This window comes from Strix uralensis, chromosome 33 (assembly GCF_047716275.1).
Source record: "Strix uralensis isolate ZFMK-TIS-50842 chromosome 33, bStrUra1, whole genome shotgun sequence".
In the NCBI taxonomy this organism is placed as follows: Eukaryota; Metazoa; Chordata; class Aves; order Strigiformes; family Strigidae; genus Strix; species Strix uralensis.
Window position 1 is genome coordinate 2,973,268 of NC_134004.1, and position 17,327 is coordinate 2,990,594.

Here is a 17,327-nt window from a genome sequence, read left to right on the forward strand (position 1 = left end):
TACGTACCACGTGTACTCGGACATCGAATGACTCGAGCGTGTCCAGAGAAGGGCAACGGAGCTGGTGCAGGGTCTGGAGCACAGGTCTGATGGGGAGCGGCTGAGGGAACTGGGGGGGTTTAGTGTGGAGAAGAGGAGGCTGAGGGGAGACCTCCTGGCCCTCTGCAACTCCCTGAAAGGAGGGTGCAGAGAGGGGGGAGGAGTCTCTTGAGCCAAGGACCCAGCGGCAGGCCAAGAGGGAATGGCCTCAAGCTGCGCCAGGGCAGGGTCAGACTGGCTCTTAGGAAGGATTTCTTTGCAGAAGGGGCTGTTGGGCGTTGGAATGGGCTGCCCAGGGCAGGGGGGGAGTCCCCATCCCTGGAGGGGTTGAAGAGTCGGGTTGAGCCAGCGCTGAGGGATCTGGTGGAGTTGGGAACGGTCAGGGGGAGGTTCATGGTGGGGCTGGAGGAGCTTCAAGGGCTTTTCCAACCTCGATGATTCTGGGATACTCGGACGGACCCGCTCCGGGAGCAGCCGTAGCCTGTGCGCAGCGAGTACTCCAGGGAGCAGAAGCTCGAGTAGCTTCTCAGCACGTCCAAGTCCGGGCTCTCTCCACAAAGACGACTAACGGGTGGTTCTTCCCAAGTTTTAGCTGGTGTTTGTCCAACTAGGGGTCAAGGCAGAGATAAGGGTTTGATAGCTCTTTAGATAAAGGAGGTTTGGTTCTCAGTTACAGAAGCTCTCGTCCGTGTGTACAGAACGGGAGTGTCTTCAGCTTCCCTAGCTGCTGTCTGTACTTTGAAACCTGGCTGGCGGATCTTCCCCCGGCTCTGGCCGCCGTGCTGCAGCAGAGGGTGTCAGTCCCGCTCAGGTTTCCTGGCCTTGGAAGAACAGGCTGCTGCGGGTGACGGCGCCTGTCGCTTCCCGGCTCTCCCTTCCGTGCTGGGCGTCCTGGCAGCGGTGGCTCTGGGGAGAGGAGGCAGCAGATACCTGACCTGGAGGCAGCTTGGAGCTCAGAGCATCTTCCCGCAGGGCTCTGAGTACCTGTAGTGTGACAGAGCCCGAGAAAAGACCTTTTTTTTTTTTTTTCTTTTTTTTTTTTCCTGGAAAGAGCTGGCACTGTGTTGTAAGGGAGTAGCCTGTTCAGCAGCGCGTTCCCAAAGCAAAAATGAAACCAGTGCTTTTATTACATCAACTAAGAGAATTGAAACTTGGCTGCAGGAGGTGTTAGGGCTGGCTCGGGGTGTGGAGGCGCTTCCACGTGACGGGGAAAGCACCAGAGTGGTGCCTTGTCCACGGCTCACCGCTGCCTTTTGTTTCAGGCAATGCCAGTGAAGTGCTGAAAGAATGGACTGTAACAGGCAAAAAAAAGGTAACGCTTTTTTAAAATATATTTTGCTAAGGCTTTTATCTTTTTATTTTGAGGATTCACGCTACAGACAACAGTCTGCATTCCTCATGATTTAGGTGGGAAAAGCACCAAAGAGCAGAGGTGTGTGTTGATGTTCAGACTGATGCAGGGAGGTGATCGCTGGTTATCGGGTGCTTCGCTGTTCAGGGCAAAGATTTACACAGTAACTTGTAAACGCCGTCACCTCGCCACGTTTGCATTTAATTTAGTTGTCAGGCACGTTGTGTCCAACGTAGCATCTGAAAAACGGGTTCTAGACTTTTTGTCCTTGCAGTCGCTTTTATTCTGCTGACCCTCCCCAGGACCCCTAATCCGCACAGGCAGCCCCACACTGAAGTAAATCTTTATCAGGTCCATTTATTTCAGCGGAGCCCTGTAATTCACTGTTCAGATAGTCATGCTGTTCCATTTTTCATCGGTAACCTTTCGAGCTGAACAGTTGCGTTTAATGCTGAGCTCGGTGGAAATATATTTCTTTGTCACGTAAGCTTTCTCGAGTGTTTTGCCTCATTCTTTGCCCAGACCTCTGTGAAAGGGTTAAATAAAGATTTGCAAAGTTTCAGTGCTTGATATTATAATATCTAAATCCACCAGGACAAGGATAAAATCATAATTATTCACAAGGACTCCTTTGAATACGTGAAAAGCCCCAGCATGAAATGGAGAAGGGGGAAAAAAATGTGGCTGAGGAGCCCCGCGCTGGGGAACGCGGGAAGTTTCAGCAGAGCGAGGTCTCGCAGAGCGCCCTGGAAGCTGCCCCGTGGCAGCCAGCACCCCCAGGAGCCACCCGGCCGGTGCTGCGGGGTGCAGCCACACACCTCTCCCCTGTTTCCCATCAGTTACGCAGCCTTCATCTGATAACCATTGCTCTTGTTGGCACGGCCTGGGAGAGGATAATGTATTCACGCCTCATTAATGCCACTATATCTGTCCTCATTGTTGAATAAATCCCTCCTACTGTTAATAGGATCAACAGCCAGCCTGGCTGAAAAAGTATTTAATTCAACTACTTTCAGCCAGTAAGCATAAGATTAATTTTCCCTTCAGGAATTAAGCTTAACTTTTTTTTTTTTTTGTCCCCCCTTTGTGGTGTGGATACCTAATCCTTAGAACAAGAAGAAGAAAACCAAACCGAAACCACAAGCTGAATCGAGCCCTGGCCTCCCAGACCCCGGGAAACCAGCGTCCGCTGAAGAGGAGCAGTCGGCAAACTCGGAGAAGGGTGGAATTAACGGTTTCCATGTCAACGGCTGCGCCCACGACACGGAGTCTGTGGACTCGCTCAGCGAAGGTTTGGATGCACTTTCAATTGATGCCAGAGAGCTGGAGGATTGTGAGTCTGCTGCACCAGACATGCCTGATAGAACAGGTTAGTCTCTCGAAAGTAGCCCAGGAGACGGGCACCGAGTGTTGGAAAAGCAGAGGAGCTGCCTCCTGCTTTTTTTTTCCCCGTTCTTTCTTTGTTTTGGGTCAGCTCTGAGCGCTGAGTTGTGTGGGTGCCTCTTCAGCAAAGAGCAGCTCGCCTTGATTTCCGAGTTCGTTGCTTGTTGTGGCGAGGAGGCGGTCAGTGTTCTCCCTCCTCCTCGCGTTCCCCTTTAAACCAGTGTGCTTCTCCACAGCAGTGCCTCAACTACCCAATGGAATAGCAGACTTGGACACAAAGTCGCTCACCGTGCGCCCTTCCCCGAGCCCGTCGTCCCTCAGGCCGCGGCCGGAGCAGAGGAGCGCGAGCAGGTCCCTGTCCAGATCGACCACGAGCCACTCGACTCCCGCCTCCCTGTCTGTAGCGCGGCTGGAGGACGTTCCAGTTTCCCCTGCAAACAAGAAGCTGGGTAAGGCCCTGAGGGCCTGCGCGCGCTCCGACGGCGGGGCAGGTCGCTGCTGGCCAAGTTCTCGCCGCCGCGGCGTCGCTGACAGACGCGGTGCTGAGGCACGCTGGACTTTGATTTTAATGCGAGCTAACGTGCTGCTTGTTATCTGGCCGGTAACTTGCGCTCTTACTCCTCCTCTCCCCTACGCGCAGCAGGAATCTTGACAGCAGTTTAGATGTAGCGCCTGGAGCGGCAAACCCATGTGTGTGAGAGAGGCAGGGGAGGACGTGGCCGGTCTCGCTGCATACGTTTAGCCCATTCTTCTCTGAGCCCCATCACAGAGCCTTTAGGTTGTTTCTCATCTTTTGTGAGAATTTGTCAAAAGGCCAGAAGTTCGGGCCAGTCCTGTTACAAGAAGTGACAGCCTCCTACTGGATTTTATTTTTTTTTTTCCTCCTTTTTCGTGCGCTTTCTCCACAGCTGAGTTCTTACGATAACAAGTGGGGACAGGAGGGACCTCAGAGACCCCGATTGTGATCGCGGTTGTTGTACTTGGCTTGGGGAGATGAGGGGGTGGTAGTTCACCTCCTCGCTGCACAGGAAGGCTGCAACGAGCCGTTGTTAATGCAGCTTGGCGGGGGGGCAACCGCACTCCAGCGAGCTCCCGAGAGCGCGGGCGAGGTGGCGAGCCGCAGGGACTGACCTTGGCAGCCATAACCAGCCCTTTCATCTCCTGGTTTGGGGAAAGAGCCTTAATTCTAGTTTCCGAGATAATTCCCTTCCCCAGGCGAACAATCATTTCGTATCGTTTAGTGACTACGGTGCGTTGGTCTTTGGAGGAGGCTGCGTTCCACCTGTCTCCGCTCCCTGGCACAAAAGCTGCTCGGAGACGCGTTTCATTTCTCTCATGTATTTGAAAATGTGGAGGGACGTCCCTGCCCGTAGGAGGAAATTCTACAAGCCTTGGGAAAACTTTCCCCGAGAAGAAAATCTCTCAAACTGTCCCCGCTGAACCGAGTGCCTTTGTAATGGGGACGGGAAAGAAAAATTTAAAACCAAGCAGTGTATAGTTTTAAAATAAGAGGGGAAAGCCATCTCTAGATTTATCCCTGCTGGGAGGATTTAGCGGTGTGATTGACGTGGCTGTTTGAGTTCACTCTGTCTCTTGGTAGGTTCTAATATTGAAAAATCAGTGAAGGATCTCCAGCGCTGCACCGTTTCACTGGCTCGGTACCGGGTGGTGGTGAAGGAGGAGATGGATGCTTCCATCAAGAAGATGAAGCAGGTCTTTGCTGAGCTGCAGAGTAGGTAAGTTAAACGCAGGGGCAGAGCCAGGTGGTAAGGCTTAAGACCAATACATCTGGAATAAGGCCTGAGCTTCCCAGTCAGGGCAGGGACTTGCTGGGGTTGCCCGACGGCCCCAGCGCTGGGCTGCAGCGCCTGGGAGCTCAGCGTGTCTTAAAGACTAAACCAGAGCCTAAAGTCCTGCACTGGGCAGCTTTGGGAAGCCGCCTCGGCGGGCAGCTTTGCCAGGCCTGCGTTCGAGCTGCCGGCCCACACGTGCGCTGGGATGTTAACGGGCTGGTCGAGGCTTTGGTGCGTCCGTGGGGGTCTTTGAACTGCAGCTCCATGTCTGTACAAGACGCTTGTCCTGACCAAAAAGCCGTTCTAGACGCAGGTAACGCGAGGAACTGGCGAGGTCACGCTGGGAGGGGAGCGGTGGGGAGCTCGGCGTGCGGGCGTACGTGGAAACAGCCTCTTCTGAGATCTTCAGATTCTGGCTGAATGTAACGTGGGTCCTTTTGAAGGTATAAGTACACACCCAAGATCATCCTGTGCAGCCTCGCTTCCCCCCTTTTAAGCCAAGCTTTTAATACTGTGCATGATGTTCCCTATGAGTGTAATCGGGTCTTTTTTTAATGAACATCTTTATTGGTTTGGATAAGTGCTTTAAGAGGATATTCTGAAAGGCCTAACATCAGATACGCTCTGTCTTGATTGAGTCTATTCCTGAGAAATCCTTCTTCTTGGTTATACAAATACGATGCCTTTTGGTAAAGAAATATTCATAAGAAACTGCACAGAGAGTTCTCCTTGCCTGAAGTGAGTAACATTTGACAAGTAACTAAAATGCTGCTATCGCGCTGAAGGATTAAAGTAGATATTTGGCAGACTTGCAAATCCGTGTCAGAAGCCGTCGGTGTCTGGAGAGCGCGTGTGGCCTCGGAGGTTTAGTGCTGGTGACGTGTGCCCGAGCCTCGTAGCAAATTTTGTTGTTCCGTGTGGCCCTGCCTGTGCTCGTCCTTGGGTTGAACTTCGCCCCCAGCAGGTGCTCTCCTGAAGTGAGAGGAGTGCTGCCCCGTAATTCATAAATTAAAGCTAAAAATACTGATAAAAATGTTTAGAAATGACTTTTAAACTCACCTGAGGAGCCTCGGCCACCCTGGAGGGGCAGGGCTGAGCGTCCGCGTGCCCTGACCTGCGTTTGGTGCCGGGAGGCCGTTGTGGTCTCCAGGCTGGAGCTGCGGCGCAGGGGTGGAGCCGTCCGTGGCTGAGGGGTTCGTAGCCTGAACTCAAGTTTGGGTTTATGAATATTCTCACTTTGTTTGTTAGTGGCTTTGTCTGCTGAGCCAATCCGATACGATTCAGTGTTGTCACTGTGTACGGGGGGGGGTTTTGTCGTGAAGGTTTTGTTTTCTGCCTCTCCACCCAGTTACAACATCTGCAAAAGCCTCTCCCTGCTAGGGAGACCGTCATGCTTCTGGCGAACGTGTCTGGCTCCGTAGAAGTAATTCCTCGCCCTTTGACTTGTGTTATCATCCAGAAAACGCTTGCGTCACCTTCGGGAAGGTTAAAGACTCAAGTCCGGTCCCGCAGCGTCGCTCCGATAAGCCGAGCCGGCAGCGGGCGAAGCAGGACGCGCGGTTCCGGGAGCGGGGAGGCGGGGGCCGGCCTGGAACGGGGCCACCGGGATCCTCCTTCGGCAAACGCCAAGCGGGAGCTGCGCGGCAGGACGCCGGCCCTGGGCGGGCGAGGAGCGGCGACTCCGCAGCAAGATCCGCTTTCCTTTTCCCCAAGGCGATGCATCGCCGGTGAGCGGAGATGTAAATTGTACCTTCACTTTTTTTTTGGTTTTTTTTTTCCAATTTCCTTCATGACCCAGAGAATAATTAGTACATTTTTCAGTCCTACAGCACAAGGCAGGATCCGACAGTTAAATCCTCTTGCTGGCTCGCCTCTCCAGCTGGCTTCCTACCAAAGGAAAACCTGGTTTAAAAGCAGGTTTGTTCAGCTGAAACAGGATATTTAAGTAGCAAAGCTTGGACTGGTTTAACCTCTGCCTGTCAGGGCTGCCCTTCAGACGTCCTTTTAAGCCGTGAGGCTTCTGAGAGTTCTTGACCTTCACCTTCTCTCGCTGGACACCGTGTGGTGTTAGACCCGGGTCTGGAGGTTGTTGGGGGTGAAGGAGGAGACCAACGCCGGGGTCGCGCCTCTCTCAGTCTCTGGTGAAGACGCAGCCGTAGCTGCTTTGGCTTCTTGTTTGAGAGGATTCGCTCCTCTGGGCTGGAGCTGATCGGGAAACCTGAGCCAGGGAATCCCAATAGCCCTTAATTTCCTGAATATTTTGCTCTCTGCTGACAGGGAAAGCAGCACATCAGGGGAAAAAAAAAAAACCCACAACCCAAGCCTTGCAGGGTGATGCGGGTGAGTTCAGCGCCGCGCGCTGAGGCGGGTGTGGGGCAGAGCTGGAGGCTTTTCGCCGCCGCGTGTTGCCGTCGCCCTCGTGCCCCGTGGCAGAGCTGCCGGGCAGGCTCCCGGCCGCCTTCGATTGCCGTCAGGCTCCGAGATCGTTGTCTTTCAGCCCCGAGGAAAACCAGCCCCAAACCCCTCAGCGTGCTTGTGCAAAGGGCTCTTGTCTTTCAGGCCCAGACAACACCTCGCGGGCACTGCTCGATGCGCTGCCCTGAGCTGAGAGCGCCTCTTCTCATGGGGGGCGCAGCCTGTTCGGCGTTAGTTCATCTTCCGCAGTTACTGATTTATCTGCTTTGCCCTTTTTCTTCCCTGCGCGCTTCTTAAACGTCCTCCCTCAGAGCCCAGCCCTGCCGGCAGGGGCGGATGCGCCGGGACAGAGCGGTGGGGAAGGGCCGGCGTGTTTCCGAACGGATCCGGCAGAAGGGGGGGGGTGGTTTGTCGTGCGGGACGGCGGAGCAGTGGGGTCTGATCCGCGTCATCGCGCCAACCTCGGGCAAAGCCACTTGACCTCTGTTCCTCAGCCAGCCCAACTGTAAAATTGGGTAAAGGACTCCAGCTGAGCTCCGCTGAGTAAATTAAATTACGAAGAGACGCAAGCTGTGATCTGTGCCAAGGTGCGTGCGTGCGCGCCTGCAGCCTGGTGGAAAAAGCCCAAAACGGCCCCTATAAAGTGGGTGTTGGCTCCGGCGGAGCTGGGCTGTGTGTTCAAGGAGGAGGCTTGGGGTAAGGTGTAGCACAACCCCGCTCTGCCGCAGCCGCGAGGCTCTTCCCCCGCTGGAATTGACCGTTAAGGCCGCATTTGCACCCGTTTTGCCGAGCGCCGGGGCGGGGGGGGGTCCTGCCGCTGACGGGGCTCTGGGCAGGAGGCAGCTGGGGCTCTGCCTTCGCCCGGCCCGTCGGCGCGGCAGAGCCAGGTCGAACCGCTCTGGGGGCGGCTGGAAACAAGGTGAAGTCTTATTAGCGTCGCGCTTGACACGCGTTGTTGTGTTTGTGCAGTTGGGCTGGGAGTGCCTGACCTGGATCAGGCCCCTGCTGTGCTACGAGCAGAAACAATCCCTGCCCTGAAAAGGCGGATGGACAGAGCGATAAATCAACAGAAGAAGCCAAATGTCAAAGCTGCTGTTCAGAGGGAATTGTTTAAATTGATCTTGCCTCAGCCCTCCCTGACGCGCAGAGGCGCGGGAGCGGTGGTTTGAGTTTGCATTTCAGATGCTCCGTGGTTTCCCTTTCAGATGGTCGCTAAAATAAATATTCCTCCCATTTTCAAGCAAACCTTTCTCACGGAGAGAGGCGTGTGGTGGGTGTTGAAGGGCCGACCCTGCGCACTGCTGCTACCTCCGAGTACCGCTCCGCGTCCGTGCCGCGAGTACCCTGCAGCTTAACGCACGGGAGGAAGACTCTGCTTTTATATTTAGAAAGCAGGAACCGAAACAAACCCCGTTAATCGGCTGATGTCGAGCGCGCTCAGGCCGCCGGCCGCAGCCGGGGGAAGGTGGAGCGGGGCTGAGGCCGCTGCAGGCGTAGCTCCGGGGGAGGCACAAAAGAAGCGTTTGCAGGGGGGGTTCTGCGAGGCTCTGGGTTCCTCCTGGTGAAGCACAGAGCTGCGACCAGCGCCTGCCCCTGTCCGGACTGGGAGCACTGGTATCGCCGCTCCCGCTGTAACCCCGGTGTGCGCATCTCCAGGGGCACGAGCCCTCTCTGCGGGCCTGTGCGCAGCGGTTACGGGTGCTCTGGGCGCTCTGCCTTCGCGCAGGGCACTCGATAGCCTCAATTTGCTAAATTTGGCCGGCCGGTAGCCGTGTGGTTCTGCTTGCGTAAAGGCTGCCGCCGCCATGCCGGGGGGAATTGCGGTCTCATGGCAACAGACACACTTGAGGCTCTCCGGGCGAGCGGAGATGCTTCGCTGTCACCCGCTCAGGTGTCCCCTCCGCGGCCCAAAAAAATCCTGGGGCTGTAGGAGACTCCTGGCTCGTGGCCTGGGTGGCTCCGGGTGTCCTTGTACCCGCTGCGCTGCCAGGGAGGGGCGTCCCACGGCCCCGGGGGGATCAGCAGGGTACGGGCCTCCCGAAAAGCACCAGAGTTCAGGTTGCTGGATTAGTGGGCCAGTTTGGTGTAAATAAGCTAACGAGGGTGTAAGAGCAGAGCGCTGCAGTCGGGTGCCTTCAGCTGAGCTCTGGCTATTGTGGCTCCTGGTCCTGCCCCGCTGCTCGTTAATTGAGCGTGTGACTCGTTAAAGCATCGCGCCCTGGTTTCCTTCGGTGACAAAGTCCGGCCGCGCGCGACACCGCGGCTGCCGCTCCCTCTCCCCTTGCCAAGGTGGCTCCGACTGCGGCGGGGTGAGGTGACCGTGTCCCCCCGTGGCTGGCCGGGAACGCGGCGCTGAGCCCAGCCTGAGCAGGCCTGAGCACCCGCCAAGCCTGCCCCAACTCCTCGGGCCTAAGAACAAAGCCGGGGCCCGGCACAACGAACTCCTGCCGCCATCTGCCGGTCCCTGCCCGTGGGCCGGCGCGCCCGGAGCCCGGCCACTGCTCCTGCTCTCACACCGCCTTGTTCTCTTTGTTTAATACTAAATCTCTTCCCTTTTTCCGTATTTTTTTTTGGTTATTCCCCCCAGCCTGATGGATCGTGAGGTGGCGTTACTGGCCGAAATGGACAAAGTGAAAGCAGAAGCAAGTAAGACTCTGCCTTTGTGCCAGCGCGCGGGTGTTGCTGCGCTCTCCGGGACAGCCCCCCCCGACGCAGATTTCTGCCCCCGACCCCTTCGTGTCGTTCCCAAATCCGTGGCCCCGTGGCTGCCGGCCCTGTTTATCGCCACTAGATGATTTTTGCACCCTCTGAAGCTGCTGCTCCGTCCCCTCCTTAGCGGGTGGGACATAAACTGCACCTTTCCACGCGAGGCCGTTCCCCAAAACCGCAGCGTTCGCGGGGAGGTGGGAAACGAGTCACGGGGACGCCCCCCCCGGCAGCTCCGGGTCCCACCGTTTCGGGGGTGTCGCGGGAGCGGCAGAGCTCGTGTTGTGCCTCTCGTCGGCTTCCAGCTCAGGTTCTGTCTGTGTCTGGAGACGTAAATCGGAGCGGGGGGGAGCGGGGGGGCTGCTGTGCAGCTGGCACAGCTCTGGGGGGGCCTCGGGGGAGGCTGGTGGCCACCAGTCCGGGGCTGGTTTCGCTCTGGGTAGCCCCGTTCGGTGTCGGCGCTGCCTGAGCGTGGTTTGATTTTCAGTGGAAATCCTGGTGAGCCGCCAGAAGAAGGCAGAAGCCCTGAAGAAGCTGACGGACGTGGCCGTGCGGATGTCGGAGGAGCAGCTGGTCGAGCTCAGAGCCGACATAAAGGTGAGCTGAGCTTTTCCCTCGACCCCCCGCCCCGAGGTGGCGGAGCAGGAACGGCGCCGCGGGAGGTGGGGACGACGCGGGGGCCCCCTCAGCGCGAGTCGCCGAGGAAATAAACCGGTTTATTTACCCGACGTGCGGAGCTGGGAGCCCCGAGGAGGGTCCCCTGCCCCCGATCCTGCCCCCCGAGGACGCTCGCACCACCCAGCGCCCGCTCCCCAAGGCCGGTCCCTTCCTTCGGGGCGCTGGGCTCTTGATTTCTCTTTCTCAGTCGCTGGGCTGGCAGAGTCACCCCAGAATCATCCCCTTGGTCCGTATCTTCGCGTTCCGCTCGTGCCTGTGGATTTGAGGGGTTCTGTCTGGTTTTATCAGAAGGTTGACTCCGGCACAGCTCTTGCAGCCCAACGCCTCAACTCCCTCAGCTCCCGAGGGGCTTAATCCTCCCAATTCCCAACAGCCACGCACCTTTTTTAGAACCTTTTTTAGAACCTTCGGGGTTTCTGACACCTCCGACGCTTCCCTTGCGCCCGTAGTTCTCGACGTCGCCGCCGGCGCTCTGCAGCGGGACAGGGGATCCTGAATCTTAAATCATTTATTTTGTAAAACACCGACTTCAGCCACCAGCTGCTCACCCGGCCCCGCCCCGAGACGCCCCCTGAAACCCTCAGGGCGAAATGGCATCAATGAAACTGCGGTTTGAAAACCCAAACTGCTCAGCCCCGTGGCAGGATTAGTGCGGCTCGGAATCCTGTCGCCCCTGGGAGCGTCCCGAGGGCTCGTTTCGCGCCCGGGGCGGAGCAGAGCGGCCCCTGGACTCCCTTAACCTGTTGGCGAGGCCGCGCGTGGGCCAAAAAAAAAAAATCTGCTTTTCCATTTCCACCAGCCGCTGCCTCACCAATATTTTTATTTTTTTTCTGAGCATCTCCAACTCGGCTGCCTGTTCCTGGGCTGGGAGGGGAGGTTTCTCCCCCCCCCCCGCCCAATTTTGTGTTCTGAATTAACGAGCGTGTTTTGCCTTTTCCGTGCAGCACTTTGTGAGCGAGCGGAAGTACGACGAGGACCTGGGCCGGGTGGCGCGGTTCAGCTGCGACCTCGAGGCGCTGAAGAAGAGCATCGCAGCCTTCGGCCAAGGTCAGCCAAAACCCTCCCCGTGCACCCCAAAACCGGGCGCGGTGTCGCGGCAGCGCGGGGCGGGGGCTGTGCCCGTTCCCTCACCCCGTTGTCCCTCGGAGCCGTGAGCCGCCGCCGCCCCCCCCTCCCGGCTCCAGGGCCCCGTCCCCCCGCCCCAAGGCGCATTTTTGGGGTGTTTCTTTTCCAGTTTCCCACCCCAAGAACAGCTACTCCAGCCGCTCGCGGTGCAGCTCCGCGGCAGCCGCTTCGCTCAGCGGCTCCAGCGCGACATCGGCCCCCGCCTGTGCCTCTGCCCCCGCCTCGAGCCTCACCGCGGCCCCCAAGAAGCCCCCGGACGCGGCGGGGGGGAACGCGGGCGGCCGCCCCCCCCAGCCGGCGCGAGAGGTAACGGCACCGCGGGGCGGTGGGAGCCTCCGTTTTGGGGGGTTTGGGGGGGTTTTGCTTTTTAATTCCAACCTCCCCAGGCTGGGGGGGTGGTCACGCTCACTCACCTCCCCCCCCGCCTTCTCTTCCAGGTTTCGCAGGGGAACAGGAGAGCGGGAGGGGGCCCCCGGGCCCAGCGTCACATCGGCCCCCCCGGCCGCTCCGCCAACCCCAACCGCCACCGCAACGCCCCGGGCCGGCAAACCCCCCCCCGGGCAACCTCGGCCAACAGCCCGGGCCCCGCGCAGCCCCCCCGGCCCGGCCCCCCGCCCCCCCCCACAGAGCCCAAGGGGCTCCCCCAGCGCAAGCCCAGAGCCAGTCGCCAGGAGGGAGCCAACTCGTGAGAGATGGGGGGGTCGTGTGTCCCCCCCAGCCCCGGGGCTCGTGTCCTGCCCCCCCCCGGGGTTCTGCCCCCCCCAGCCCCGGCTCCGCTGCCAGCGCGGGCCTGGAGGCAGCTCCTCGCTGCGATACTAACGAAGGAAAGTTTACACGTCTCATTTTTTGTGCCATTTTTTTTTCTGCCTCTCCTTCCCCCCCCACTCTGTTCCTCTCCTGCCTGTACCCCCCCCCGCCCCCTTCTTCTCCCTCCACAACCCCAATCTCCAGCAGCCGCTGCCCAAAATCCAGCCCCAAGGCTCATTTTTTTTCGCCCGGGCCTCGTGCTGGCAGCGAGGACGAGTGCCGGGGCCTGGGGAGCGCCGGGGGGCGCTGGGGGTGCCCCCCCCAGGGCCAGGCAGGCCTCTGGCCCCCTCCTCCCCACGACACTCTGTCCCCACACTTTGCTCCTCCCTGGTTTTCACGTTGGGGATTTCTTTATTTTATTCCCTCCCCCGCTGCCCCCCCCCCTTCTCCAGCCCTTTTTTTTCTCTCTAAATTAAATTCTAGCAATACCAATTAGCGGCGCTAATCCTGGGCGCAGCCCTTCTGTGGGGGGGGTCAGGACCACGGGCGTGGTCAATCTCTGGCTGCAGTTTCCTGGGGGCTTCCAGCCTTTCCCCCCCCTCCCCGAATTTTTAGGGGGGTGGGGGGTTTTTCTTTCCCTCTTTCTTTGACTTAAACTTCTCCGGAGTTGGTTGAACAAATAAATAAAACCCAACTTTGAGCTTTCAACATTCCGACACTTTCTGTTTCAGTAACTCAGCTCCGCTGGGCCCCCCCCCCCCCCCCGTGTCCCCCCCCCCTGTGTCCCCCCCCCTTGCCCTGTGTCCCCCCCCCAGAGCCCCCTCTCCCCTTTTTCAATAAAGGAGCAATTTTAAGCACACGCCACAGGAGCGGGGGGGGTCCCATGTGTCCCCCCCCACCCCGGGGCAGGGGAAAATACTTTATTGGAAGGTGACAACCTCCAGCCCCGGGGGGGGGCCCCCCAGTACCCAACTGGGAGCTGTGGGGACCCCCACTCCCCCCCCCCCGATTACTGCTGGGCCAGCTTGGCCGCCTCCGCCTTGATGAGGGCGATGAGGTCCTGGTTGATGAGGAAGACGAAGCGGAGGCTGGCGATCTGGGGGGGGAAAAGGGTGAGTAGGGGGGGACCCGCAGCCCCCCCGGGCCCCCCCCACGCCTCAGGACTCACCTCCACCACCGAGTTGTTGTTCAGTTTCCACTTGTTGCCGCCCAGCACCGGGCGCCCGTCGATGTAGATGGGGCGTCGGCCCTCGTTAGCGATGAAGAAATCCCCGTTATTCTTCAGCTTGATGACGCCTGGAGGGGGAGGAGAAGGGGTGAGAGGAGAGGGGAGCGCAGCCCCCCCCCTCCAGAGCCCCCCCAGACCCGCCCCCTCCCCACCCTGCTTGCGGGAGATCTTCCAGGCCGGTCCCTCCAGCGCCAGGTCCACGTCGATCTGGTTGTCCTTGGTGGCTCTGCCCAGCGTGATCTGGGGAGGGGGGACGCGTCAGGGGGGTGGGGGGGGCTCCCTGGGGAGTGGGGGGGCTCGGCTGGGGGCTGGGGAGGGGGGAACAACCCCGCACTCACCTCCCGGGAGCGCATGAGGTACCGAACCATGCGGCCCCGCAGCACGGCCAGCGTCTGGCTGTCGAAGTCCGGGGAGCTCATGCCTGGGGGAAAGAGGAGTGAGGGGAGGGGGGGCGGACAGAGGGACAGGGGGGGACAGGGAGGACAGACAGAGGGACGGGGGGGATGGACAGACGCCCCTCCCCAGCTCTCACCCGTGATGCTGTCGACCAGCACCTGCCACTTGTGCAGCTCCTGCTCCAGCTGCCGGATCTCCCGCTTCTGGCGCCGGTCGGCCACGGTCAGCTCTGGGGTGAGGGGGAGAAGGGGGCTGGGGACACCCCCCCACACCCCCCCGCCCTGTCCCCCAGCCCGGGGGGGGGGTTCTGGGCCCCCCACCACCAATTCCAGCTGCTCAGAGGGGAGCGGGTCGGACTCACCATGTTCCAGCACCTCGTCCCGCACGTCCCTGGGGAGGAGAAGCGGCAGGATGAGACGGTGCCACCCTCTCCCCTCCCCAGCCCCCCCCAAAAAACTCCCCTTTAGTTCGCTGCTGAGATGGTGCCACCCTGCAGCCCCCAGTCCCCACCCTGCGCCCCCCCAACCCCCTCACTTCAGTTTGCTGTCGTCCAGCATGTCCTCAGCATCAGAGAAATTCAGGACTTGGTCCCCCTTGGGCAGCGGCTGCACTGGAGGGAGGAACGGGGGGAGTGAGGGGGCTGGGGGGCGCAGGGGACGGGGGACACGGGGGACAGGGGGGACCCTCCGGCCTCACCGGTCTGGTCGTCCAGCAGGTAGTACTGCTTCATGAGCTGCCAGTGCAGCTGCAGCGCCTTGGCCGTGCGGGACGGGTAGAAAACGTCGGGGTGTTTGTGGAGCAGCTCCTGGAAGGTGTCGAGGGTGGGTTGGCTGGTCTGCGGGGGGGAGAGGGGACACGTGGCACCAGGGAATCACAGAGTCACTCAGGTTGAAAAAGCCGCTCGGGGTCATCGAGTCCAACCCTCAGCCCGACTCTGCAAAGTTCTCCCCTACCCCACATCCCCCCACAGCTCATCCAAACGGCCCTTAAACCCCCCCAGGGATGGGGACTCCACCCCCTCCCTGCGCAGCCTGTTCCACTCTCTGACCACTCTGGCGGGGAAACATTTTTCCCTCCTGTCCAGCCTGACCCTCCCCTGTTGCAGTTCAAAGCCGTTCCCTCTCGTTCTGTCACTAATTCCCTGGGAGCAGAGACCAGCCCCAACCTCTCCACAACGTCCTTTCAGGGAGCTGCAGAGAGTGATGAGGTCTCCCCTCCCCTTCTCCTCCTCACACTGAACAGCCCCAGCTCCTTCCATCGCTCCTCACAGGATTTATTCTCCAGCCCCTTCCCCAGCTCGTTGCCCTCCTCTGCCCTCGCTCCAGCCCCTCGAGATCTCTCTGGGATTGAGGTGCCCAAACCTGGACACAACCCTCCAGGTGTGGCCTCACCAGTGCAGAGCACAGGGGGACTGTCACCTCCCTGCTTCTGCTGGCCACACTGGTGCTGGTACAAGCCAGGATGCCGTTGGCTTTCTTGGCCACCTGGGCACATGCTGGCTCATGTCCAGCTGCTTCTCAATGAGAACCCCCAGATATTTTTCTTCCAGACAGCTCCAGCCACACCTCCCCACGCCTGTAGCGATGCTGGTAGAGAGCAGCCTCGCCAAATCCTCCAGCTGGGCCAAGGGACCCCTGGAAGAGCCCGACACCCCCCCCACAGCCCCCCCCAGCTGGCTCTTACCGATCCCACCTTGTTCAGCAGCTGCTCCTCGGCTTTGCTGAAGAGCACTTTGCTCTGGATGGCGGCGATGGCCTCGGGGTGCAGCTGCCGCATGGCCTGGCAGGCCAGTCTGGGGGGGGTGGGGGACACACAAACACGGTGTGAGAGTCCCCCCCCCGCCCAGGGATGGCTCTGCCTCCCCGCCCCGGGGCTGCCCCGCGCTCACTTGGAGATGATGGGGTCGTAGAGAAGCGCGTACCAGCGCTCCTGGATCTCCCGCAGGTTGAAGCGGCAGCTGAACTTCACGCCCAAGTGCACCGAGGTCAAGTCGTTGGTCTGGAAAAACCCGCGGGTGAGGGGAGGGGGCCTGGGGGGGGGCAGCCCCAAAACGCAGCGCTGGCCCCAGGGCACAGGCAGCCCCCTCCCTGCCCCACCCCACAGCCCGCGGCCGGTACCTGCAGCACGGCGTTGATGAGCAGAAGGTCGTCGGCGGGTTTCCAGCGGCCCAGGTCCTTCGTCACCTGCAGGGGCTGTTTGCTCTTCTTCATCCGCTTGGCGAGGCCGGGGGTCGGCACCGGGCTGGGCGCGATGGGGGCGGACACGGACTTGGAGACCTGGGTGGGCAGAAATAGGGGGGTCGGGGTCTCTCCGAAGCTCCCCGCACCCCCACCAGCCCCTGGATGTCCCCAGCGGTCCCTCACCTTCTTCTTCTCGCTGGAGGAAGGCTCACTGCCCGAGCAGCGCCCGGGCTCGACCCCGCCGGCGCCTTTGGCCCGGCTGGAGGATTTGGCCAGGCTGCTCTCTACCAGCTCATCGTCAAACTTCTTCCGCTTGATGAACCTGGGAGAAACGAGGCGGTTCCGAGGGCCGGTGCCGCGGGGGCAGGCAGCGGGCAGGCAGCGGGTCCCCCTCTCCCACCCCGACCTACCGCGAGGAGCTGCGGCGCTTGGGGATGGCGCCCGAGGCCTGGGCCGAGCCCCGCTTCTGCCCCGCCAGCGACTCCTCGTCCTCGGAGCGGCTCGTCGCGCCCGACGCCATCAGTCCGGAGAGCAGCACGTCTGCGGGGGACAGAGGGGATTGGGGGGGGGTCCCCGGCTGCCCCCCCCCCGCCCCAAGAGCTCGTCACCCTCGTCACGCCGTGGGGGTGCAGCGACCAGGGGGGTCGGGGGGCTCCGACCCTGTGGGGGGAGGCTGCGAACGCGGGGACACGGCAGGAATGAAGGGGGCGTGGAGATGGGGGGGTGGGGGCCACGGGGGACCGTGGGCGGCGGCGAGGGACGAGGGGACGGCAAAGGGGGACACGGAGCGACATGAGGAGCCCGGGGAGGGGACGGGGGACACGAGAGGGGCGCAGGCCCCGGCCGGGGTCTCCCAGCCCCGGGGGGGGGGGGCTCAGGTCCGTCCCCCCATCTCCGGCCGCCGCCCCCGAGGAGCGCCCGCCCCGCCCAGGGCAGCCGGTGCCGCCGCCGCGGCCTCACCATCCCCGGGAGCGGCGGCTCCGGCTGCTCCGCGACGGCGTCCGCCCGCGCGCCTCCATGGACGGCGCCACTTCCGGGAATCCACCGGAAAAGGGTTTGACGTCAATATCAGGCGCGCTGAAGCCCCCGAGGGCGCCACCATTTTAAAGGCTCCGCGAGGTTTCTGCGGCGCGGCGCCATCTTGGCTCAGGGCGCCGCCATCTTAGCTAAGGGCAGGCCGGAGGCCGCTCCTTTCTGGGCCAGTGTTGCCGGTGGGTCGGGGGCGACCGGGCCCAACCCACGGACGGGAACGGGGACGGGGACGAGCCCCGTTAAAGCGGCAGACC

General features: G+C 60.7%; 2 protein-coding genes across 7 annotated transcripts in view; one reads left to right on the top strand and one right to left on the bottom strand.

Annotated features, from left to right (window-relative positions):
* Nucleotides 1–12,945, top strand: part of SPATS2 (spermatogenesis associated serine rich 2) — a 29,728-nt gene extending 16,783 nt beyond the window's left edge. For 4 of the 5 annotated variants that reach the window (XM_074853931.1, XM_074853935.1, XM_074853934.1 and 1 more), the window contains 9 exons: nt 1,302–1,351; nt 2,501–2,759; nt 3,010–3,222; nt 4,374–4,509; nt 9,569–9,627; nt 10,175–10,284; nt 11,310–11,412; nt 11,600–11,796; nt 11,928–12,945. In XM_074853931.1, the coding sequence (XP_074710032.1) occupies nt 1,302–1,351; nt 2,501–2,759; nt 3,010–3,222; nt 4,374–4,509; nt 9,569–9,627; nt 10,175–10,284; nt 11,310–11,412; nt 11,600–11,796; nt 11,928–12,179 (1,379 nt within the window). In that variant the 3' untranslated portion in view covers nt 12,180–12,945. The remainder of the gene's footprint in view (nt 1–1,301; nt 1,352–2,500; nt 2,760–3,009; nt 3,223–4,373; nt 4,510–9,568; nt 9,628–10,174; nt 10,285–11,309; nt 11,413–11,599; nt 11,797–11,927) is intronic. The other variant, XM_074853936.1, reaches the window with a different exon arrangement.
* A 140-nt stretch (nt 12,946–13,085) lies between these two features.
* Nucleotides 13,086–17,076, bottom strand: MCRS1 (microspherule protein 1). Of its 2 annotated transcripts, none has more exons than XM_074853952.1 (14): nt 17,002–17,076; nt 16,452–16,581; nt 16,225–16,363; nt 15,979–16,137; nt 15,750–15,859; nt 15,554–15,653; nt 14,558–14,696; nt 14,396–14,471; nt 14,223–14,251; nt 13,998–14,090; nt 13,804–13,886; nt 13,618–13,705; nt 13,406–13,533; nt 13,086–13,333 (listed from the first exon to the last, which is right to left on the bottom strand). In XM_074853952.1, the coding sequence occupies exons 2-14, from the start codon at nt 16,559–16,561 to the stop codon at nt 13,247–13,249; spliced, it is 1,341 nt and encodes a 446-aa protein (XP_074710053.1). In that variant the 5' UTR covers nt 16,562–16,581; nt 17,002–17,076; the 3' UTR covers nt 13,086–13,246. The 2 variants fall into 2 exon arrangements, with proteins under 2 accessions (XP_074710053.1, XP_074710052.1); XM_074853951.1 differs by having other exon boundaries at nt 15,545–15,653.
* Between the last annotated feature and the right edge of the window lie 251 nt (nt 17,077–17,327).